The 25,990-nt window shown below is 43.0% G+C and overlaps 1 protein-coding gene across 1 annotated transcript in view; it reads left to right on the top strand.

Annotated features, from left to right (window-relative positions):
• Positions 1-25,990, top strand: part of CUNH10orf67 (chromosome unknown C10orf67 homolog) — a 162,079-nt gene that overhangs the window by 91,730 nt on the left and 44,359 nt on the right. The window contains exons 9-15 of the mRNA XM_047066303.1: positions 4,424-4,483; positions 5,451-5,628; positions 5,678-5,808; positions 9,445-9,546; positions 19,575-19,637; positions 20,590-20,669; positions 20,754-20,819. Coding sequence (XP_046922259.1) covers positions 4,424-4,483; positions 5,451-5,628; positions 5,678-5,808; positions 9,445-9,546; positions 19,575-19,637; positions 20,590-20,669; positions 20,754-20,819 — 680 coding nt within the window. The remainder of the gene's footprint in view (positions 1-4,423; positions 4,484-5,450; positions 5,629-5,677; positions 5,809-9,444; positions 9,547-19,574; positions 19,638-20,589; positions 20,670-20,753; positions 20,820-25,990) is intronic.

Here is a 25,990-nt window from a genome sequence, read left to right as displayed (position 1 = left end):
CATGACATGAGCTGAAGTTAAACACCCAGCACACTGAGCCGACCAGGCACCCCGCTCTTGCTTTTTTTTTTTAAGTTTATTTATTTATTTTTGAGAGAGAGAGAGAGAGAGAGCATGCAAGTGGGAGAGGGGCAGAGAGAGAGGAAGAGAGAGAATCCCAAGCAGGCTCCACACTATCAGCCAGGGTCCAGGGAGGAGCTTGATCTCATGAACAGTGAGATCATGACCTGAGCCTAGATCAAGAGTTGGATGCCCCTGCTCTTCTCTTTTGACCTTCCCAGGGTGGAACTTTAGGTAATTGATCTCAGGCTTTTTATTATTTTTAATATGAGCATTTAAAGCGATTAATTTACCTCTGAGCAGCTTTCCACACGTTTTGATATCCTGCATTATTACTCAGGGTAGAAAATTTTCTAATTTCTGATTTCCTTTGTGATTTAGAACTGCGTGGTTTATATTTTTTGTTATTGATTTCTAGTTTAATTCCATTGTGATCAGAGAACCTTCTCTGTATGATTTGAATTTTTATCAGTCTGTTGGCAGTCCTTTCATGGCCAAAAAGCATAGAGTCTATCATGGGACTGTACCATATACACTTGAAAATGATTTATCTTCTGCCAAGTTGATGGGTGGTATTCCAACCTCTTTGTGCATTTATATTTAAAGTGCTTATGTAATAGACAGAAAAAATTGGTTCTTGATTTTTTAAATTTTTTTTTAACCTTTATTTATTTTTGAGACAGAGAGAGACAGAGCATGAATGGGGGGGGGTGGGCAGAGAGAGAGGGAGACACAGAATCGGAAGCAGGCTCCAGGCTCTGAGCCATCAGCCCAGAGCCCGACGCAGGGCTCGAACTCACGGACCGCGAGATCGCGACCTGGCTGAAGTCAGACGCTTAACCGACTGAGCCACCCAGGCGCCCCGGTTCTTGATTTTTTTTACACATTCCGGCCATTTCAGCATTTTAACCAGATTGCTTAGTCTATCAACATTCAATGTGATTATTGATAGGGGTGGATTTAGGTCTACCATTTTATCACTTGTTTTCTACATGTGCCCTCTGGGTTTTGCATTGTCATTTTTCCTCTGTTCCTTTTATTTATTGATTGATTTTTACCTTTCTTTTAATATGTTTTAGAATCCCATTTTAATTTATCTGTTATCATTTTGGCTTTTTGCCTATCTTTAAGTGGTTACTGTAGCAATTATAATTTACATCCTTAACTTGTTGCCGTTTGGCTTAGAGTTAATTTAGGGCCATTTCGTGTAACATATAGTACACCTGAAATATGTAGGTTTGTTTATATAGATTTATTTCTCCATTCTTCAAGTGAAAGTTGTTCTATGTATTCTATTTACATCACAATTACAATTTTTGCCTTACTTTTTTAAAGTTTTATTTGTGTATTTATGTGATCTGTATACCCAACGAGGGGCTTGAATTCACAGTCAGCAGCTGGAACATTCTACCTACTGAGCCAGCCAGGTGCCCCTATAATTTTTGCTTTCTTATTTTATTTTCTTACAAGTTTTGCTTTAAACAGTTGTATGTATTTGAAAGAAATGAAAACAAAATACTCTTACCTATTCACCATTTCTGATGCTCTGCATTCCTTCCTAAAGATTGGAAGCTGTCCCTGGGATCAATTTTCTTCGGTCTGAGGAGATTCCTTTAGCGTTTCTCATAGATCAGGACCGCGGTGGTGCCGTCCCTCTGTTTTTTTGTTTTTGTTAATGTTTATTGCTGAGAGAAAGACAGAGAGAGAGAGAGAGAGACAGAGGGTGAGCGACAGAGGGGGAGGGGCAAAGAGAGACACACACACGGAATCGGAAGCAGGCTCCAGGCTCTGAGTTGTCAACACAGAGCCCAACGTGGGGCTCGAGCCCACGAACCAGGAGATCATGACCTGCGCTGAAGCCCAACACATAAGTGACTGAGCCGCCCAGGTGCCCCTCTTTCACCTTCGACCTTGAAAGATACTTTCTCTCAGCACAGAATCCCGAGTCGACAGCGTTGGCTTCTCTTTCATTCTTTTAGCACTTTAGAGACATCATCCCACTAGTTTTTCAGCTACCGTCCAAGTGCCAGTCTGTTAACAGGCTTTTCCTTGAGAATAGATCAACCACACACCCTTGTTGTGTAGAGCATTTGGGGATTTTAAGGACATTACGAATGTTCTATGTCATTTTTAAGAATCAAGCAATGAGTGGCTCACTCGGTTGAGCGTCCAGCTTCGGCTCAGGTCATGATCTCACGGTCTGTGAGTTGGGGCCCCCGCATCGGGCTCGCTGCTGTCAGCGCAGAGCCCTCTTGGGATCCTCTGTCCCCTCTCTGCCCCTCCTCTGCTTACGCTCTGTCTCAGAAAAAAAAAAAAAAAACATAAAGAAATACATTTTAAAAAGCAGGCAATGAACTTGGTTGCAATCAAACTGCAGCCGCGTGTCGCAGGCGGTGGGTGGCGACATCGCCACCAATCCTAATTCCATCTTCAAGGCTTCCCTTCGCTGCAGGCATCGCCCAGGCATCAGCTAGAGATTAGGCAAAATTTACGCACACGGTTTGGGGCCGTGCAGTCTGACTTTCCTCGGGGTCTCCTTGCCTTGGGACTTTCGTTGGCTATGGCTGTCCTGAACTGTGTCCTCAGCAATCCCAAAGGGCTGCGAATTTCCCCTCGGTTTTAGTTACTCCCCCCGCCAGCCAGACCGGGCACTGCTCTCAAGTTTAAAGCCATTGTCTTCAAGTAATTGCTTTTGTATACTTTTCTCCAGAGTTTATAGTTGTCATCTGCGGGAGGGTTGGTTTCACAGCAGTTACTCAGCCGTGACCAGAAGTGTAACCCCCACCTAATTACGCCTTCATAACGTGAATATTATCATGTCACACACATACACCCCCACACACTTAAAGTCATTCAGTGGTGCCCTCCTGCGTTTGAAATAAAATCCAAGCTTTGCGTGTTCTCCTTGATCTCAGCACACCTGCCCAGTTCTCCCCAAATGCAGCGCTCCATGGACACCAGTTACCACCCTCCCAGACCTCAAGAGTTCATGACACAGACCTGTCTTCGGTTGAATTCTGCTCTATCTGTAGGTGACAACTACTTTTGAAAATCCATTGCAGTTGGTGAGACGCTAGTGAGATGAATGGCTAGAGGTATTTCTCATTTTTCATAAGATTAGCCAGAATTAGAATCACTGGCATTGGGGCACCTGGGTGGCTCAGTCGGTTAAGTGTCTGACCTCAGCTCGGGTCATGATCTTGCGGTTCGTGGGTTCGAGCCCTGCGTCGGGCTCTGTGCTGACAGCTCAGAGCCTGGAACCTGCTTCGGATTCTGTGTCTCCCTCTCTCTCTGCTCCTCCCCTGCTCACGCTCTGTCTCTCAACAATAAATAAATGTTAAAAAAATTTTTTTTTAAATCACTGGCATTACTCGTAAATCAATATGAAAAAAGCTTAATATGATTGACGCATGCATTAATGATATATTGTTTGCCCCTTGCAACAACACAGATGGATCTGAAGGAAATTATACAAAGTGATGTGAATCAGAGAAAGACAAATACTGTATCACCTTACTTATAGGTGGAATCTAAAAACAAACCTGAGAAAATGAACTTAGAAATGCCAGAGGGTAGGGTGGGACGTGGGTGAAATGGGTGAAGGTGGTCAAAAAGGACAAATTTCCAGTTATGAGATAAAAAGAGATCATAGGAGCATCACATGCAACATGGTGACTATAGTTAATAAGACTGTATAGTATATTTGAAAGTTGCTAAGAGAGTAAATCCTAAATGTTCTCGCCAGAAGAAAAAAATGTAACTGTGTGGTGATGGATGTTTTAACTACATTTATTGTGGTGATCATGTTGTAATAGAAGCAAATTTTGAATTATTACGTTGCAGACCCGAAACTAATATAGCATTATATGTCAGTTATATCTCAATGATACGTATGATAAAAAGCCTTTTATGCCTGGAACCTAGAATTGATTCCTTAAATCAAAATTTCATCATTATATGATTGAAGTCTGGCTATTGAATTATCTGAAATTTCTTTGCAAATTTTATAAGACCTGGGATTTATAGCTATCGTAATAATATATGAAACAAATTATTACCACGAAAGCAAACAATATATATTTCTCTATAGTCTCTATTATGCTTAAAGCAATGAACAAATGCTAATAACTTTAAACATTTACAATTTTATTTCTTTCTGTTCACCTCTTTTAAGTGTTTTTTTTTTCTGGGTACAAATTTATCTTCTAATTCATATTCAACATTATAACCTTACATCCTCATCATAGTTTTAGCAGTCAAGGGGTTTACAATTCTATTCTTTCATTGCTTGAGGAAGTTTTCTAGAAAATTCTTTTGAATCTTTGCAAATGATAACAAATGATACGGGCCTTCCATTTCACAGATTAATAAACAGCAGGAGGACATGGAAACAAGGAAGAGGATTGAGAGCCTAAGCGTCAAGGTTTGCATTTAACTTTAAGTTCTTTTTTTGTCTTTTATTCTGTGCGTCTCATTTTGGCGTCTGGGTTGAAGAATGCCTGCATACACCGCACCGAGACTTTTCACTTCCCAAGATCTGAGTCTGAAGGAGAAAATGCTTAAAAGTGTGTATGGGAGAAGCGTCTGGGTGGCTCAGTCGGTTAAGTGTCTGACTTTGGCTCAGGTCATGATCTCATGGTTTGTGGGTTCGAGCCCCGCGTCGGGCTCCACGCTGACTGTGTGGAGCCTGCTTGGGAATCTGTGTCTCCCTCTCTCTCTGCCCTCCTTCACTTGTGCTTTCTCTCTCTCAAAATAAATAAATAAACTTAAAAAAAAAAAAAAAGTGTGGGTGGGAAACCAGCAGCCGGAAGGCTGAGATCAGTGAGAGGAGTGTAAGCTGACAAGAAGGCAAGCCTGGGGGCGCCTGAGCAGCTCAGTGGGTTGGCCTTCCAACTTTGGCTTGGGTCATGATCTCGCGGTCCATGAGTTCGGGCCCCGCTCTGTGCTGACAGCTTGGAGCCTGGAGCCTGCTTCTGGTTCTGTGCCTCCCTCTCTCTCTGCCCCTCCCCTGCTCATGCCCTGTCTCTTCAGACTCCTGTCCCTTCCCTCCTACCTTCTCTTCCCCGAGCTCCCTACAAATCCAATACAAGCTGTCACTGCACCCCACTCCTCACCCCGCCCCCGCCTTTCCAGCTGCTGCCAGGAAACATTGAATTTGTTGGTATGTTTTTCTCAGTACAGCAGCATCAGTGGGAGGAGTGGAAAAACAGACCCAGCCTGCAAATTAAATCAGGCCAACGGGGAGTGTGGGACCGGGGGAAAGGAACAGATCCATGCCCTTTGGGACTGAACACTTTAGCCTGAAATGCCCGCTCAAGGGAGGAAAAGAAAGAGACGTGAATCGGAGGCGTGAAGTGAGAATAACAAAGTTGGTTGTTTTTGTGTGCCAGAGCTGGAGAGCACTCAAGGAGAAAGAAACCTCTTTGTCTCTGTGGTCCTCACAACCCAGGATTCCATCCAGGCCTGGAACCATTTCAAGGGCACGCTCGCCCTCCTCCAGTTTAGCGCCTGTTAAGACCAAGAAAGTTAAGACTCCGAAGAAATCTGCCAAGGAAGAACAGCCCTGTGGCAAGAACTTCTCGTATGACCACACGCCATGACGCTTTGGTCCACAAAGGGCCGCCGTTCTGCGGGCACTATTGCGACCTCACGGCCAGCATCAGCAAGGCGGCCGGTCTCACCCGCCGGGTCCCCTACTCTCTGTGCGTGCAGCTGGGCAGGGCTCTGTCTGCTCTTCTGTGCACCAAGGTGTCCTTGTTGGGCCCCTTGGCTGCCCAAGAGGATGCCACCCTTGTCCCCAGGTTCTGGTTTATTAGCTTCATCACTAAGGCTTAGTGGGTCTCTATTAAATTAGCAGGAGAGAAAAGTCACGTCCAAAGCACGTTCTAGGGGGTATAATTTCTAACTCATTACTGCCCGATATCTGTCAAAAGCTTACTGAAAATTCCCTGAATTTTCAGGGCATGCAGGCTACACAGTCCATTTGTTCATAGTATTCTAATTAATGTTTGTTTATTTTTGAGAGGCAGAGCGCAAGCGGGGGAGGGGCAGAGAGAGAGAGAGAGAGAGGGAGACACAGAATCCCAAGCAGGCTCCAGGCTCCGAGCTGTGGGCGCAGAGCCGGACTCGGGGCTCGAACCCCCGGACTGCTAGATCACGACCTGAGCCGAAGTCGGACGCTCAACCGACTGAGCCCCCCGGGCGCCCCTATTCGCTCATAGTATTCTAAATTGACAGCTGGATTAACTCACACCGTCAGGGACATGCACGCATGAAATATACACTCTTCCTGTCCTAATCCGCTAGACGGCCACCAATCAGAGTTGCTTTTACCGGGCCTGCCGCGTTACTGCTGGTCCGTACAAGAAACCAAGTTAGGAAGTAGCTTTGTGATGTGCAACCCACCCTGTCGGCTTCTTGTGCGGGCACGGAGGAGACACTCCTCCCTGCATCTCAGGAGCCCCACCTTCCTATGATCCTGAAGGGACCTTTCTGCTGTGAGTCATGGGGATCGTAATTCTCCCAGCAGTGACCCAGCCTGGGGGCTCTGTGAATGGTATGACTAGTCAAAACTCTTTTTCCGTTGGAGTTTTTAGAAAGCTTAGAAGCCGGTTGGCGATACGCACAGGCAAGGCGCAGCATTTCCCAAACTCTCCTTTCTGCGCGTTCCCCTGCTCTTCCTCCTTCCCCCACGGGGGGCAGAATCTGCTTCCCGAACGCTTGGGACCCGGAGGAGCAAAGCTGATTCTTGCTCTCGGGGCTCATCCATATTCTAAATGCAGAGGTGCAGGCCTCTCGTGCCGACTCACCAGCCAGATGGCTCCCTGTTCCTCCCGAGCAGAGGAGTAAGCATGCAGGTGGAGGGAAAGAGTCACTCCCCCCGGAGCTGAGGCAGATACTCTCCTCTGAGAGCACCGCCACTGGGCACAAAGTTAGGAAGTGTGCACAACTGGAAAGCAGTGTAATTTCCGAAGGAGGAGAATCACATTTGGGGGGACATTTGGTGCATGGCTGACCAGCGCCTGGGTTCTAGAAGTGAGATGTTTAGAATCCAGTTCTTGGGAAGTTTTTGGTTTTTTGTTTGCTTTATTTGTTTGTATGTGTTTTGATTTTGTTTTGTTTTGATTTTGGGGGTTGTGTGTGTGTGTGTGTGTGCAAAAAACAAAATGAAAAACCTACCCCCTGGTGTGAGTGTGCAGTGTGGCTGGCTGACCCGAATGGATAAGGCAGCCAGACTGGATGGAGGGATTGTAGCCCAAGCTTGGGATTTAGGGAGCCTATGGCCGAAGCAGTGTCCTGTTTCAGAAGGCGCCATCAACGCCATGATGGTGTCAGTCCCCTTGGCAACGGTGGCTGAGGAGAGTCCGGGTCTGAGGCTCTGAGCAGATGGCAGGACTGCAGAGCAAGGTTGGTGACTGGGACAGAGCAACCGAGTCTCTAATCATACGATCACAGCCCCTGGGAGAGCTGCCCCATCCCTGCAGCAAGCCCAAGGCCCTAAGTAAGTCCTGCAATTGCAGATTAGAAACTCCAGTGTGCTCAGTTTACAGATAGAAATTGAGAGGTCATAGAAATATGACCTCAAGGTCATAGCCATGAGGGGCAGAAACAACCACTTGGTCTCACCCATAGAAAATACACTGTAAAGGAGAGACAAAGGCAGACAGGATCTCACAGAGGTATCATTCAATGAGATGTTCTGTTAGGGTCACAGTCTTTCCTTCTGACTAGAATGATTGTTGTTTTGATGTGGCCAAAGCCTAACTGTGTGCCTTGTCAGCTGGAGAGACTCAGAAGTTAATGTTTAAACAGCAAGGAAAAAGGAGACCGGAGCGGGGGATGGGGGGAGGTGACGTAAGCTAGTATTTATATATTTATATGAATTGGTTGGATTGTAAAGTGAAATATATTTTTCTAGTTCACCAGTACCTCTATTACATGCACTTCTGTTGTTAATATTTTTATCGCAAGTGCTCCTTTATATCACCTTTCCACGTGGTATATTCTCCACTTGAGATTAACTTTACGTATCATGCACACCGATTATAATTTCCCTCTTTTTCTCTTTTAAATATTTTATTAGACCGGACTCCTTAAAATTTTCAAAAAAGAACGAAAATTGTTTGAAATTAAAAAATGAAAAGCCCAGCTAGCTGGATTTGTTAAAAATCGCCTCTAAAGGGTTTTGTAACATTTACTGCATGGAAAAGCCCAAAGAGAGAGCTTGCTGAAGGAACTTTTTACATCAGTCACTTATCTTATCTAATTAATCATACTTATTTTTTTGAAATCTGTGTCATTCGGTGGGAACGGTGCACATGCTTCACACAGAGGAGGACACAGTGATAAACTGAGTGTTTAGCCAGTCTGAAAAGCATGATACGAACATTGCTGTTTGATTTCTATTTATGAGAGATTTCACAATATCAAATTTGTATTTGGACAGTGTTTTGTGTAAAGTTTAGTTTTTGATATCCGTAAAACATTGCAAATACTCAGGTTTCACATAACAAGGTTAGATTGGCTTCCCAGGGTTTTTGCCTGCCCCCCCCTCCCCTGCCGCCCCCCTCCCTCCCCCCGGGTAATTAGTTAATTAAGGTTGCACCCAGTCAATGATTCCCTGGAAGACTTCTGAGCTTCCACGGGGTAACCTGGTCTGTGCTCATGGAACATATGGTGTGTGCTCCGATCCGCAGAAAGCATCAGGACCTTCTGTGTGGGAAATGGGACACGGACAAAGTCAATCCTGTTCCCATTCTTAAAGTTCACTCAATACAAAGCAATTTGTACCGCACAAAGGACTTCAACAAAAAGTCTAGGACGTTTTTCTTTTCCCATTTAGACATTGTGGGATAAAATAGTTTTTGCAACGGTTTTGCAAATTATGACCATATGCACCCTGCACGCTGGTTAATTTACTAAAAAAATATTATTATAGGGTAGAGAATGATTGTTATATAGTATTATAGGCTAGGTAGGTGAGGGAAAAATCTTTCTGAAATTGACCATTGCTCTCTCATGCCACTCTTTTATTTGATTAAATTGCACATGAAGTTTAATTAATTTTTTTAATGTTTATTTATATTTGAGAGAGACAGAGAAAGAGAGGGACAGTGTGTGAGCGGGGGAGGGGCAGAGAGAGAGAGAGAGGGAGACAGAATCTGAAGCAGGCTCCGGGCTCTGAGCTCTCTCAGCACAGAACCCGACTGCGGGGCTCGAACTCAGGTGCCGCGAGGTCATGATCTAAGCCGAAGTAACCGACTGAGCCACCCAGGCGCCCCACGCATGAAGTTTAAAATAAACATCCTCAGGGAAGACAAAAATAATCTAATCTGTTTATTGTTTCATTATTTCATTCTTTTCCCCTTTGGCTTCCTTTGCTAGAGCAGTTCCGCCCAGCAAGGCAAGAAGGCCTGCATTTTGCTCGCCGTGGATCTGGCCGCCTGGGCGGCGGTGTTAACACAGAGCTGGGGTGATTCTGCGCATGTGCGTGCTCTTCAGAGGCTTGTCAAGCAATAGTCACCGTATTTGGGTAGATTAGGTTGACCCAAGAGAATTTGCCTCATCGTACCAGATCTTTCTCTCATAATATAACTTTAAAAGGAGAAGATTACAGAAGTCATACACTACACCTTTTTTATTTCAAAATCAAATTTCTCACCTGCCACTAAAATGAATTCATCTTTGGATTCTGCTCTCCGAGACCGAAGTTGGCAAGCTGAGCGATATCATATTCAGAGTTCAACCGAAAGGTGGCTTTTACTTTCTACATCGTCCTATTCTGAGTGGTTCGATGGTAAATTAAATACATACTTTCAGGACATTCGGAACAAAAAATAATATTCATTATTCGTGGCAGGAATGAAAAAGGCTTTTTGTTAAGAATCACATAATGGATTTGCCTTGCCTTTTCGTTTATTTTAGTATTTTAGTATTTTCTTTGTAGGGCTTATGATATTTTAGAATAGCTTAATTAAGGACCCAAGATGTTGCTGTGGGAATCAGGAAAAGATAGATTTGAGATTTGTATCGATATCTATACTCCCCTAGGCACGCGCGGCCAGGGGCAGTTGCTAGGTCCCATAATGTCACCTTGGTGGTAACAGAAGTGTCATCTTGACATTCAGGAGCCCATAAGGCAGCCATCTTGCCCCTCGCTGCATGGTGCTGCTTCATTCCATTTGCTTGGATGTCAGCTGTGGGTTTCTCTCCAGTTCCCGCTGGCGGTTGAGGCCAGTCTTGAACACCAGGTCATTTAGCCAGAGTCCTGGTGCTACCCAGACTTGGGTCTTACCCCCAGAAGACCGAACATTTGATATGCTGTCAGTCATCCTAACTGCCATTATTGTACGTACCCATGCTGCTGATTGGTGCCACGAATGCTGTCATAGAACTCAGTGCTATAGGACTGCTTCAGTGTGGCTGCCGGCCAGAGTCAAGCCTGAGGTAGCTGCACCCCCACGGACACTGGCATTGGACTATTGGCCACCCTCTTTGGATCTAACTCTGCTAACTTGTCAGTTTCTCCAGCCCTGAGCTCTTCAGGCCAGATCTCCCCCAGATCCCAGCTTTGTCCTCACACCCTGGGGATAATTTTCCAACACATCGATTTTTTTTTTTTCTTAAGGCATATGATTTCATGGAAGATGGTATTTAAACTTTCTTTATTATTTAATATCCCTTTGTTTTCTTTTCCTGTAGTCTCTGCTTGTTCGTTAAAAAAGCCCCAAACTGGGGCACCTGGGTGGCTCAGTTGGTTGAGCGTCCAACTTCGGCTAGGTCACGATCTCACAGTTTGTGGGTTCAAGCCCTGCATCAGGCTCTGTGCTGACAGCCCGGAGCCTGTGTTGGATTCTGTCTCCCTCTCTCTGCTCCTCCCCCACTTGTGCTCTGTCTCTCTCTCTCTCTGTCTCAAAAATAAACGTTAGAAAACATTTTTAAAATAAAATTAAAAAATTAAAAACCCTTGAACTTATTACAGTTCTTTGTCTTCCCTTACTTATTCATTTAGCACGTTACTCTTAGCTTGCATATCTGATCAACCTAGACAACCGGTGATATTTCACTGAGTTGATTTAATGCCAATCAAATCCAAAGAGTTCTTAAGGATTGTTAGCTCATGCAACTTTATTAGGGAATCAAGGCACACTTATTTAGGCTTTTAAAAATCTTGAAAATAGCTTGAAGATCTTCTTCACCAATCTCAACGTGGGATCCATCCCTCTGCTGAATATATGAATATACATGAATATACATGAATATATATGAATATACATGAATATATATGAATATATATGAAAATATAATATAATGTAATATAATATAATATAATAAGCAGTTACATACAACATATGCCATGAAGCGTTATGGAGTTCAGTGAATCCATTGGCTACGTGTATATATACGGTGAGCCCATATTCGGTTTCAGGCCACCGGAATTGATTGACATGGGCCTAGACAATCTAGAGTATAATTCTGGTTAGGATACATAACATTTCTATTGGTTTACATTAAATAAAGCATAAACATATTTTTAAGTTAATTGCCTATGTTAAGATTAGAAAGATTTTAATCTACAGTTTTAGATGTTTATACAACCATTGGAAGTGTTAGGAGAATAAGTATTAGGAAAGCGACAAAAAAAGATTTTGGACTGAAGCACCCAAGTAACTGATGAATAGGAGACCAATACAAAGTCACTGCAGTTTTTAGGAGCCTTTGGCCACCTCCTACCAAATCGCTTTGTCTTAGCTGTGAAGATAGTGTTTCTCAAGAACTCTCCAAAAAGTCATTATGAAATTCATGGCTGCCCATTTACCTTGCTTCAAATGCCCCTGCAGAACCTTTCCCAATGTTTCCATCAAAAGCACAGTCCTTGGAACTCCTAACGTGTTGCATCCCTCAAATATTTTGAAGTTTAATATATTTTCATGTAAAAAGAAAAAAAAAAAACCTGATATAATTTGTCACAGCAAGATTTGCACCTGACACCTTCACTTATACCATTTCCCCAGAGCTTTCGTTTCTTAACGTAGGTCTGATAAGTTTCCATCTGGTATCATATTCCCTCTTCCTGAAGGACTTCATTTTGCAGTTCTTACAGTGCAGGTCTGCTGGCAATGAATTCTCTGTCTCTTGATTGAGCTTCTCAAATGTGTGGTTTGATGTCTCTCATTAATCTCTGACCATTATCTCTCATTATCTCTTTTGCCCCATCCTCTCTCCGTTCTCCTCCTGGGACTCCAGTTACACATATGTTAGACTGATACCCTCCCACATCTCTTGAATGTTCTGGTCATCAGTTTTGAACTATTTTTTCCTCTCTGTGTTTCAATTAGGGGAATTTCCTTTGTCTTACCTTCAAATTCACTAATTGTCTTCCTCAGCTATATTGAATCTACTGATGAGTCATCAGAGAAATTCTTTATTTTGGGTGTTGTCTTTTTCATTTCTAGTATTTCCATTTGACTCTTGTTTAATATTTATTTCTCATCTTTCTGCTGAAATTCCTTATTTATAATCATCCATGTTGTTCACTTCTCTAGATTCTTTAACATTGTAATTATAGTTATTTTAATGTCCTCATCTGATAGTTCCAAGATCTGGGTCATCTTTAAAAAAAAAATTTTTTTTTTTACTGTGTATTTATTTTTGAGAGAGACAGAGAGACAAAGTGTGAGGCGAGGAGGGGTAGAGAGAGGGAGACACAGAATCCAAAGCAGGGTCCGGACCCTGAGCTGTCAGCACGAACCGTGAGATCGTGACCTGAGCCGAAGTCATATGCTTAACCAACTGAGCCACCCAGGCGCCCCTGGGCCTTCTTTGAACCTGATTTTGTTGATTGCTTTGTCTCCTGACACTAGGTTTTCTCTTCTCCTTGCCTTTTTGTCTCATCTTTTTTGACTGACCAGCAGACATCACGTGTAGACTAGTAGAAACTGAAGTAAACAGTATTCACAGCTGGAAATGGCGTGCCTCTTCCATCAGATTGCTATTGTAAGGGACGCAGCCAGTCTAGCTAGAAGTTGAGTTGAGTTGAGTTGAGTTGAGTTGGGTTGTTGCTGTGGTTCTTCTTCATGGACCGCAGCCTTGACGTACCTCTTGGGGTGGATGTGCACTTGGAATGGGGGCCAGAGGAACAGAAGGCTTTTTTCTGAGTGATGCCCCACCCTCAACTTCAGCAGAACCTTTCTGCATGTGCCCCAGGGTAGGTCTTTCTCTGGGCTCCTATCCTTCCCTCAGTAGTTGGCAGCCGTTGCTTCCCTAAGTAACACAGAAGGGGTTCCCTCTTGTTCTAATCCAGACCAGTCTTTGGGGAATGCTGTGTGCCTGGGCCTCAGAGGTGAGCTCTGTCAGGATTCCTGCCCCTCCTCTCTGTGGTGGTCTACCTGTGCCTGTACTTGAAGCTGACCTTGGGCGGGAGTTTCCCATCCCTCCTGCAATAGGAGGAACCTCCCCTTTGTATTATGACAGACTCTAAAGGCCTAAGACAATTGCTTTCCAGGGAAGGAAATGTTTCTTTTTATTTTTTTTTTAATTTTTTAATGTTTATTTATTTTTGAGAGAGAGAGAGAGAGAGACGGAGTGCAAGTGGGGAAGGGGCAGAGGGAGGGAGACACAGAATCTGAAGCAGGCTCCAGGCTCCGAGCTGCCAGCACAGAGCCCGATGCGGGGCTCAAACCCACAAGCTGCGAGATCATGACCTGAACTGAAGTTGGACGCTCGACCAGTTGAGCCACCCAGGCGCCCCAGGAAATGTTTCTTTAATTTTCCCTCTTGCCATACGATGTCTTCACCTATGCCCTGAGAACAGGAAGGTTTGCTGCCCTCCCCAGCAGTTGAAAGTTTTTCCTTCCTAGGAAAGAAAGCCCTGGGAGAAGTGGGTGGGGCCTGGTGTTTCACACTTCTCCACCCATCACCTCCTTTGAGTCTGATTGGCCAGAGAATTTGCTTCCCCTCTCCCAGGGCCTTAAGACTTGTCCTTCTCTCCCAGGCAGGGTACTTTTGCCTTAGCATCAGCCTATCCCCTCCTAAAGTCCACACCATCAGCAAGTTTCCTGCCCTGCCCTCAATTATCCCCATGAGCATCTGGTGGGAGATGGGGCAGAAAGCTGAGAGTGAGTGTGAACTCTCCCTGTAACCTGTGCCCCCAGCTACTCGGACTGCTCTGTAACCCATCCTTGCTCTTCAATGGTTCTTCACATTTTAGCTTATTTTTCTTCCCTGCTTGTGTTGCAGCTGGCATGGTACTGCTTCTGCGGTAGATGAGACTGTTCGTGCATCACATCTCCCATCGCAGGGAGGTCCTCTCTGGAATTCATGTTGCCTGGTTGTGACCTCAGTTCTCTGACAGGTCCAAGAAAGGTTGTGATTTTTAGAGTATCTGGGTTTTCTCGCTAATAGTACGGCAGTGGCTTTTTTTTTTCTTCATCCTATGTGGGATGCCGGAAGTCTGAAATTTTTTTATAAAACATTCATACATTTTCTCAGTAAAGAAATGTCAAGAGAAGAAAGTAAAAAAGAATCCTGCACCCAGGGATAATCACTAAAAACTTCTTGCGACCATCCATTCAGACAAATCTTGACACATATTGGCACACACAAGATACAGGGGACATCCGTCAGTGACACTCAATGTATATAATCAATTACGGACAGTATTTTACTCCACGGAAGTAGCATCATTTACTTAACCAATCTCTGTCAATTTACTAGCGCCTTCCAGAGATGTTGTTTCTATTCTTTTGCTACTAAAAACAATGACTTCATCATCTTCGTTAGAGCCATTTCCATCGTGGATGTTTTGGCTACAAATTTCTTAGAGCAGATAGTTTGATAGAAGGTGTGTACGTAAAGTCTAGGATGATCTGCAGCCAGGCGAGGAGGCCAAACCCACAGACACTTTTGTGGCCTCCCGGGCCTTTGAGAAGACGTGCTTGAGATTTGCAGATTGCCCAAATCAGCATGGATTCTGTAGGGCTTGGTAGCCCCATCGTCTACCAAGATGTTTCAGAGCCTCCCTGGTAGAGGGCACATCAAATGAAGACTTGTCCCATTTTTGAGAGAATTCCCTAGCGTGACAAGTTTATTAGAAGAAAATTCACTGGCGATATACGTAGACAAATGTTTTGTTTTTATTTTTGGCCTATACAATGGTGAGTGCTTGCTTGCATACAGCCTCATATCTTATTTCAATGTTCTTAATCCCCCCGTCTGTTTTCTCCCAACTGGCAGCACGGAGGCTGGTCCTCCTCTCTTCATATCCTTGTCATTCCCCCTCTTCCCTGCCAACCAGCACCCACGGGCCCATACTGGTGTTTAAAAATTGCTGTGTTGCTTAGAAGGTAAAAAGAAGAAAAATGTTAACATAAAAGTCAAGATTAATGACATTTAAGGGACAAAAGATTACCTCTGTTCGTGATGAGTTAGAAAGATTGTTTTGATGGTAATCTGTTTAGTGGTTTAAAGGAGATGCAAGGAGGCATTAAGCCCAGAAAGAATGGCCAAAGTTTCAGAAAAGGGATATTTGTGGAAATTAGGAGAAATAAGAGAATGTAATGACTCATTGACAAGAAAAGAAGAAAGTGGATATGATAAGGAATATGGTTAATCCTATGGTGATTAACAAACATAATTGCACTTTAGTTATTACAAACGTTGACTCTTGAGTCCTCATTTAGAAGATTATATTGATTAACTGTTGATTTTTAATATGGTTTAAGTGCAAAAAATGGAAAACAAACTTAAGAATTACAACCTGTCATAAATGAACCTTGTTTCTTAATTTTATGATTTTTTAAAATTTATAAATATATATACACTCAAAAGAAAATGGGAACTATTTATCATAAATTATTTCTAATCACAATTTTTGGTTATTTTTACCATTATTTACCTTACCTTTTCCTACTTAGGAAGTTATCTACTTTTGTATTAATATTACCATTCATTTTCACCTCTATCTATTGCTCTGCAGTCCAGTGTTTGCACTTGACAATGAAGTAGCCACAGAAAGACCAGCATGCATATTCCAGAGAAAGTGGAATGTCAGCAGCTGACAAAACAAAATAACAGTTTAATGTGGACAGAGCCAGGATTCAATGTAACATGCTGTAGCAAAGTTGAAAGTTCAACTCAAACTGGAGAGCAAACACTCTAGTCTACGTGTAGTGCTTCGTTGTTTTGGGTTTTTTGTGGGTTTTGTTTTGTTTTGTTTTTTTCAGTGAAAAGAGAAGCCATCTTGGTCATTGTTGAAGTATTGTCTTTGGGGAAATGGAATGATTATTTGCTTTATAGAAGATACGCTTTAGCAAGAGTCTTATCTTTAGTTATTACAGAGTCGATCATTATATGAGAGGCAGGAAAAGAGAGCCTTGAAAATTGGAACTAGTATTTACTACGTGTGAATTTAAACACAAAGACTTTCATAAACTTTCAATTACAGGTATCACTTTGGATACAGTGACATGAGTAAATATAAATGTCTTTCTACATGGGAACTTATTTTGTTTTACCAAACCGTTTTCCTAACTTTTTGTGGATTAATTGTTAAAATTTGGGTTAATTTTTTCTCCATTAGCATACTGGCAAGTGCCCTCCAAAGCCTGAAATTCTTACCCCAATGATTTCCTTGGTCCATTGTTAACCAAGTGGCAGTGAACTTGCTCTCTACTCCCTGTGCCTAGGAAGAGAAGCAGTTCAAGTGGATGGTTCCCTTTGAAAAAAAATAGGTGGAAAGATTCTAAAAAGTGCACGCCACGGTCACTTTGGTAATCCTCACTTTTTTGAATCCAAGAAAGGCTAATGATAACAAATACTTCTCATTGTTCTTGTTAAATTGGTGCTGTTGTACCTTAAGATTTCGGTTTTGTCTAGCTTTCTGTCACATGGGCCTTGGGAAGACTGAGTCACAATGTTGGTAGCGGTAGTTGGTGGTTTCATCTAGGGGGTTTGAGATACTGTGTAGACAATAAAGGGAACATTTATTTGGGTAGTTCTCAGACCACTTCAAAGTCTCCAAAGAAAGGAAACTAATTTTCTCATCAGCATCATTGATTGCTACAAGAAAATAAAGCAGGGTTTTCAAAAGGAAAAACATTTCTGAATCCTAATTCTTATGTCGAACTAAAGTCTCAACTGAGTATGTAAGAAATATAAAGATCTTTTTGAACGTGTAGAAACTCAAAAAGTTTACCCTACGTGGAACCCGTGTAAAAAAATTACTCAAGAAATACTCCAACCAAACACAGAAAGAATCCAATATGCAGGATGATACGGACACAGGAGAAGGAGAAAGTAAGTGTGACTCAGAGGGAAGAGGAGCTAGAAAAATGAAAACTTGTAGCATTAAACTAGCACTTGGAAGTGCCTCATTCAGGGGTGCCTGGGTGGCTCAGTCAGTTAAGTGTCTGACTCTTGATTTTAGCTCATGTCATGCTCTTACGGTTCGTGGATTTGAGCCCCATCTTGGGCAGTGCTTAGTCTGCTTGGGATTCCCTCTCTCTCTCTCTCTCTCTCTCTCTCTGTGCCCCTCCCTTTCCCTCTCTCCCCTCCCTTTGCCCCTTCCCTGTTCGTGCTCTCTCCCTCTTGCTCTCTCTCAAAAATAAATAAATAAACTTTCAAAAAGGAAGGTCCTCCTTTCAGTGGCAAAGCTTAGTAACAGGTTTACATTTCCTTCCCTAAGGAGCCAATGACACTACTTGGCCCTGTAGTAAATAATATTTGCAAAACCCACATTATACTTTTTAGAATCAGTGTGTCGATAAAGTGTAGGCCACTCCATCATAGTTCGAGAACAATCCCATAGACATTGACGATGTAAAAATAACATCCCTTCCAAAAATTGGTAAGTTGAGAGAGTGAAGGGTATTGGGGGGGAAAAAAAAGACTAAACAAATTTCCCATCTTTCACACCAGGGAGTTGGTAAATCACCATCTAGAAGTTTCCATATATCGAAACGATAATAAAGGCCACTATGATAAAAGCTAAACCCTTGCAAAATTTTAAAACCTTGTGAAGGAGAGAAGGTGGAAAGTAATGTGAATGCTTTAAATTCTTAACCGTTATTTGTGGAGAGGCCCAAATCAATAAAGGCTATTCTTTATTTTATAATAATGTGGAGAAAAACTAAAAACAGAATGAATGAACAAAACCCTTAGCTTCTGAGAAGTGAGAGTTTCAGGTTCATGTATGCTATTCGTAGTTCATTTAAAGAATATGTGCATGCATTATCTATCGATAAAAAATCTAGAGTAACAGGAATGAAAAGATCAATAGGTTAGTATATAGAAATAAAGAGTAACATATGTGAAGTGCCTGGCACGTAGTAGGCACTCAGTAAGTGATCGCTTTTATGGCTGTTATTACAAATTTTGTTATTCTTCTCTGTGGCAGCTGATGTCAGCTGGGTTCTCTCTGCTCCTTCAGATAGAGGCAAAATTGGTTCAAACCATATTCTGGGCTTTGTGGCAGCCTAGAGCGTGTCCTGTGTTTCCTGCAGATGCCCGGGCATATTCTGTGGTTGTCGCTCTGCCCGGCTCCCTCTTCCTTTGAACTAAGTCAGTCTCCGAGTTTCATGGTGCTCCGTTTGCCATCCCAGCTTCCATTTTGTTTAATCCGACGCCAAATTCAATCCAATTCTGCGACTCCTACTAAAATGGCCCACTCACGTGACACCTTTGTCTATGTAAATTTCAGGAGGCTGAGGAGGCATCCCCAAGGTGCCGTTTCAAACTGAATAGTGGACATCACCCCTGGACACTGGTCACCCGTGGCTTCACCACACCCCAGAAGACCTCTAGGCTCGTGGTCTTGCCTGGCCATTTTCTTTCTGTCTCTTCCCAGCCCTTACTTCTGATTACCCACAGGGAGCTCTAGGTTCCTTTTACTTTATTCTGCAGAACTCTCTAGCTGCTCTTCCCAGACCTGGCTCCAGACCCTCCTGGGTAGAGCCTGCCTCACCAAGATGGGCAACAGATTTGGGGCCTTTGGGGTCACAGAACCCACCAGAAAGGTAGTGGTAGTAATAAGGAACACCTTTTTCTGTCTTTCGTGTAGGAACATAGAGATAACTAACCAAGCAGATTTTTACCTCCAGTCTGTTTTCTCACTGTCGTCGACTCTTGTCATCATCGGAGAGATACGGCAGTGAAAAGCCATCAGAGTTATCATTTAAAATAAAGTTTTCTTAAGCTTGTGACTTCACTGGGTAATAGCTGCCCATTTCGTTAAAAAAAAAAAAGTATAATGGTAAAATATGACCCAACACATAAATGCAGAGTAATGCACTTAAGTTGGTTTTAATGGCTATGACTATCCAACTGCAAACGCACTGTATAAAAACACTAGGCTTTGTACGTTAGAGAAGGCAGAAAAGACCCCTGTGGGACTATGGCTGGCACATTTTAAGGCTCAGTCGCCTTTCTCTAAGCTGCAGAGAAACCACATCTCTATGCACGGATTTGAAATGTTACATTTCATGCAAATATATTTCATACATTTATTTTCATGCCAGGTAAGATCTCCAAAACCAGTCGGAATGCACGAAGAAAAGAAGGGGAGATTACCAGTGGCTAAGGTAGAATAATAACTAATATGACCATTATTATTAACATACTTATTCTTTATGTTGATGCTGGCCCTTCTTAAAAAGTAGCAATGACTTTGAAGGCTACACTGAGAGTCCATCACCATGAAGAGACAGAGGACATGACACTATAGTCTGATTCTGGGGTACATCCGGGCTGGACCCAAAGGAATCGCTCTCATTCATATGCCTACCACTCCACTGTTAGAGATTCATTCCTTTTACCAAACTTTGTCCCCTTGTAAAATATAAACAATACTGAGAAATGGATGACACAAAGCTCTAACATGATTGCTTTGGTCAGATCTTTCCTGAGAACAGTTTTGGTAAAAAAAAAAAAAAAAAAAAAAAAAAAAAAAGGAACTAGAGAAGCTCCTGCTTATAATGAACTAGAGAGGTCATAGGAAGGATTTAGGAAAAGGGATACCCAGGATCGGCAGGGGGAGGGTGATGAAAATAAGTTTTGATTCCTTTGTAATATTATCTAGAGCTGGCTGCCTTTAAACGAATCACTTACAGGACATGGAAGCATGGGATCTTAAATTCTGGAAATTGATGGGGATTTGCAAGTAAATGTAACTCAGATTATTTTTGATAGGGGCGCCTGGGTGGCTCAGGTGGTTAAGCGTCCATCTTCAGCTCAGGTCATGGTCTCACGGTTCATGAGTTCAAGCCCCGCGTCGGGCTCTGTGCTGACAGCTCAGAGCCTGGAGCCCACTTCGGATTCTGTGTCTCCCTCTCCCTCTCCTGCATGTGCTTTGTCTCTCTCTCTCTCTCTCTCTCTCTCTCTCAGGACTAAATAAAACACTAAAAAATTTTTAAAAATTAGTTTTGATAGTAGGTAGAATATGCATGCGATTTAACAGATAACAGCTTTTCAGACTTATGAAGACACAGTATATTCTGCACATAATTCACTTTGTGATGTGTTTTCTATTGAAAGATGGAAGAAAAACATGATTTGGAAGAGCAAATACGAGTGCTAAGGGCAAATTTAGAAAGTGAGAAGAGGAAGATAGAAAGGTACTAGTAATAATATTCCTTTGTTGCTAATAGTTGTTCATTTGTAGTTAATAAAACATTTAACCATCTATAAATTTATTACAGATTTAAGAAAGAATCCGAATGGATAAACAAAAACTGGGAAAAGAAATTCTATATTCTCAGGAACAGGTATGTGGTGATATATACATATTCTATTTATAAAAATATGACTAATCATCTTTTAAGGGAATGGGGAGACTTGCATTTCTCTGTACATATTAATTAATATAAAATGCCAACATACACTTTTAACAGGAAATGCAAACTAATTGGCCTATAATAGAAGAGTTGTTGAAGTCACTTCAAAGAAAAACTAATTCAAGACTCTGTTTTCAGTCCCTATCTCCATATTTCAACTTTTTTTAAGATTTATTCTTTTTTTAAAAAAATTTTTTTAATGTTTATTTATTTTTGAGAGAGAGAGAAAGACAGGGTATGAGCCAAGAAGGGGCTGAGAGAGAGAGGGAGACACAGAATCTGAAACAGGCTCCAGGCTCTGAGCTGTCAGCACAGAGCTGGATGCGGGGCTCGAACCCACGAACCGTGAGGTCATGACTTGAGCGGAAGTCTGGCACTTAACCGACTGAGCCACCCAGGTGCCCCAACTCACACAGTCGTTTGAATTTATCTTCCCGATGTCATCTCTGACTTTTTGAAAGTGTAAAATTCTGGAGAACACTCTACAATTCTGGAAAGGCTAAAAGCAGCACCAAGTAAATGCCTATTTATTTTCTCCCTAGTCCTAGCATGTTAATTTAACACATCTATATTCGATGCTCTTGTTTTCTGCCATAACGTCCCCCAGAGTCTCTTCTTTATTGCATGTTGGAAGTTCCTTTGCAGGATTTTCTCACAGTCAAGCAGCATTCAAGACAGGACCGACTGAGTGTTGAGGTCAAGCGTGAGAGTCACCTGACGTCATAGGATGATAATGCCCTACAATTGTACAGCGTTTCATAAGCATACACTATTATTGTGTGTGTGTGTGAGAGAGAGGGAAAAAACCATAAAATTCTATACATAGCTGTGTTCATTACACTGAAATAGTCCCAGGCGGTACACTGATAATCCACGTGATAGCAGAAATATCATCAGATGTGACAGAAAGATCTCCTCCTTGTGGTAAAACGTTCTGCTTTGTGCTCTTGCTTGTGCTTCGAGTTTGCGCCGATGACACTTTGTGCCCTGAAAAATGTGCACATTGATACTTGCCCCAACCACCTCATACAGTCGTTATAAGGATAGAATATAGACCCTGGTGAAACACGAGACTGAGAACAAAGGCAACTTGAATATGCACTTCATTTCATTTCCCCAAACATGGATTTTGGAGTCTCTCTGAAACTGAGTAGACTCTCTTCCCCTTACTTATTTCTGTGGGGTTCACGTTCATCCTTAATATTTACCTTATATCTGTCCCAATGGGATTCATCCTATGTTTCAAAGACCATGTACAACAATGTCTCGGGTTTACTTCAAGTTGATTTGCTGTTAGGATGTTGACAATCATATTCATCATTTTGGTCTGTGCAGACCCTATGTTGATATCTAAATATCGTGAAGAGCAAGAAGTCTGTTTGCATAGTTTCTATGTTTTCTCATTTAGTCGACTAACTGGGACGTGATGTTGGGATCTAATGCATTGTGTCTCTGGTGTGGTTGCATCACCAAGTGTTCGTTCAAGGTGATATATAACATAGAGAGTGTATATATCCCGGGCACTGCATCATGGTGTGGGATGGAGATTAACGGTGCAGTCGCAGATTTGCATCGCTAAAATGGTCATTTCACTTCATCTAACAGAGCTCAGATTGGGAGCCATCATTTTGTTCAGTAGAGGAAAAACTTCACCTTGGCCAGCCAAACCAACGGTCGAATCCAACCATTTCTCAGCCGATTCATGATTTATATTCGGCTCCGGTCCAATTCAGAGCTTTCTCTCCAAGCTCCTTTTCTGTCTCTGCCGAGTTGGCTCTATTTCCAGGAAGATGGAAACTAAGCGGTGATGACAAGGACAGGGGCTCGTCCTTTCTCTTAGCGTGGCATGCCTGGTACAGCGGCTGATGCCATCAGTGTCGCTTCTCTCGACACAGATGGCGTGCAGGTGTGGCACATGGGCACGAGAATAGATCCCCCTCTTCCTGGTGCCACAGCGATGCCGCCTCTCCCGCCTCAACCCCAGACACCCATCCGAACCGTCCCCCTGATCTGCCTGCTGAGCTCCTGGGGGTGGCCAGACCCACCGATGCGCATCACACTTCCCAGGTCACAGACAACTTGCACACACGCTGTTCCCCCATCACTTGCGAGTGCGCAAGTCTAAGAGGTGGATGTACGCACCCCTTCCCTCGCCCCTCCTCTCCGCATGCGCAGAAGCGTCAGCGTAGCATCCAGGGAGATTGCCCCCTCCCTCCCCCCCGCAGAACTGAAGGTAGGAAGTGTCCGGTCCAGCTCGCTGGGCTCTGTATTCCCTCCTTCTTCCCCTCCCTTTGAACCCGTTATAAACCCCTTCGTTCTTGGATGTGGGGGGCAGGGGAGGTTAGGTAACCAGAAACTCTATACTGCTCCCTTCCTCTTCTCTCTCCGCTTCTCTCCCTGCTCAGGTGTCGAGCTTGCCCCTGATGTCACGGGAGGCGTAGCACTTTCCCCGGTACACCTGCCGTCCCCGGTTTCGTTAGTTTCACCCCTGACAGGCCGAGACTCTTGTATCTTTGTTCTCAGTTCACGTCAGGGTGTGGTCCGGAGGTGGGGGGAGGTGGGAAAGAAGATGCAGCCCTTGATAGCTTGTTGTCTCTCATTGCCACGAGTACACCCACAAAACATTCATTTTCAGTTGTCTATGAAGTTCAGATTTCACAACAACTGCCAAAGCCAAATCGGAATAAATCTGGAGTCTTGGGCATTCCGTGGTTTTTCTGAGTCTTGAACCTTCTTCTTAATTCAGCTGCCTGAAGCCTTCTCAGAAGCTAGACCCTGGACAGGTGAGGGGATGGTGTGGGGTTGACTCATGAAGTTCCCAGTGTTCGGCTCATGGTGATACAAGACACAGTTTCCCAGGGTGGGAAGTGAGGGGAATTGGAATCCAGAATCGAGCAGACATGGGTGCTGATGGCAGCTTTATTTATAACTGCCAAAACTTGGAAGCAACCAAGATGTCTTTTATGCAGACAATGGAATATTATTCAGCAGTGAAATGAAATGAGCTATCAGACCATGATAAGATATGGAAGAACCTGAAATTTTCACATATTACTAATTGAAGAAAAGCCCGTCCGAAAAGGCTATGATTCCATATGCCATTCTGGAAAAGGTGAAAGTATGCAGACAGCAAAAGGACCAGTAGTTGCTAGGGGTTTGGGGCTAAGGGGAGATGAATCAGTGGAGCATAGAGGATTCGGGGGCAGTGACATTACCTTGTACGACACTGCAAAGGTAGATACATGCCATTATACATTTGTTAAAACCCATAGGGGGCGCCTGTGTGGCTCAGTTGGTTAAGCATCCAACTCTTGATCTCAGCTCAGGTCTTGGTTTCAGGGTCGTGAGTTTAAGCCCCGAGTTAGCCTCAGTGCTGGGCACGAAGCCTACTTTAAAAAAAAAAAAAAAATGAATGTACGAGACCAAGACTGAACCTTAATGCTATGCACTCTGAATAATAATGGTGTATGAGCGTAGGTTCATTGATTGTAACAAATGGACCACTCGGTTGGTTGATAACCATGGAGGAAGCTATCCACGTGTGGGGGCAGGAAGTATATGTGAAACCTCTGTACATCCTTCTCAATTTGCTGTGAATCTAAAACTCCTCTAAAAAATAAAATATATTAAAAAAAAAAAAAAGAAAGAAAGAAAGAAAAGGAAAGGGGGGAAAAAAGCTAAGCAGACAACCAAACGTAGATGTCGGTCTGAAGGTACTGTTCAGAGACATGGGATTCAGAATGAATAGTAACTGGGAGCTCTCCGGGACAGAGGTGTGGAGGTACATGATAGAGCATGGAGGGCGTTCCAGAATCTCTGAAGGGGTGTAGCAATCTTTTTTTCCCCCTGATTCTTGCGGTTTCCTAGGCTGAGTGTGGGGAGCAGGCTATTAAGACCATCAAACAAAACTCAACTTAGATCCGTCTGAATTTTCCAGCTTCTCTTTTGTAGCAAATGAAAGTTGGCTTCAATCTTGGAGTATATTTATCCATTCCTAAATATCTCAGCCCAAAGTCCTCTCCCCAGTTTAGCCAGCCTACTGTCCAGAACGGATACTTTTAGTTATTTGGAAATAGATCCTTTCTCCAGCAGTCATCTTCATCTAGCAAAGTTACATTGTGTGAAAGATCCAAACTGTCCTCTTTGCAAATGTATGTGCAACAAAATGATTCATCTCAAAGATGCCTGCCATGAAATTGTTAAACTGAATGAAATCTCAAGCTGATAGAATCACCTGCCTATCTTCCGTTTTTGTATCTAAAACAATGAAGTCATTCCTATGGTTTTATAAAATTGAAGATTATACTACACTATTTTTTTAGAATTCCATCCGTAGTGCCCTGTATATATCAGTTAGCCCATTTTTTCTGACCACTGCATAATATTCCATAGTGTGTCTTTTTGAAAATTTAATTTTTTAAGTTTTTTTCTGACCACTGCATAATATTCCATTGTATGTCTTTTTTTAATATTTAATTTTAATTTTGTTTTTTTCTAAGACAGAAAGAATGCAAGCAGGGGAGGAGGTAAAGGGAGAAGGGGGTAAGAGAGAGAGAGGGAGAGAGAGAGAGTCTTAAGCAGGCTCTATGCCCAGTGCAGAGACTGATGCGGGGCTGTATCCCATGACCCTGACACCACGACCTGAGCCAAAATCAAGAGTTGGACGCTTCACCGACAGCCACCCAGACGCTCCCATAGAATGCCTTTACCTAGTGTTACTAATCTACTCCGTTTTTGGTGGTCAGTCAGGTTTTCGCCAGCTCCTCTTAAGGCTTGCCAGGATTTCCTTTGGTACATATGGAGTAAGGTGGTTGAGTTCTGTTACGATGACCATGCTTCTTGATTTGCCTGGGCTGATTCTGGTTTAAGCTGGTTGCCTAGTATAATGATCAATAGCATTTCCTTTCATTCTCAGATGTGTCCTGAATCGGTTGATAAATCACATGGTCACCCTAGTCTGGTTAAACAGGCTCCTGTTCTTCTCCAGGAAGGCTGTAACAGTTTACACTCCCAACAGCAGGCCCATTAAAGTTAGTTTCACTTTTGTACATTCTGGAGATAGCGCAGTAAACAAAATAACCAAGTCTCTGCCCTCACAGAAC

This window comes from Lynx rufus, unplaced genomic scaffold (assembly GCF_022079265.1).
Source record: "Lynx rufus isolate CCGP_SWC_20201006 ecotype Redwood Valley unplaced genomic scaffold, mLynRuf1.p SCAF_7, whole genome shotgun sequence".
NCBI classification, from domain to species: domain Eukaryota; kingdom Metazoa; phylum Chordata; class Mammalia; order Carnivora; family Felidae; genus Lynx; species Lynx rufus.
Note: the sequence above shows the minus strand (reverse complement) of the source record. Positions and strands in the feature narration are given on the sequence as shown.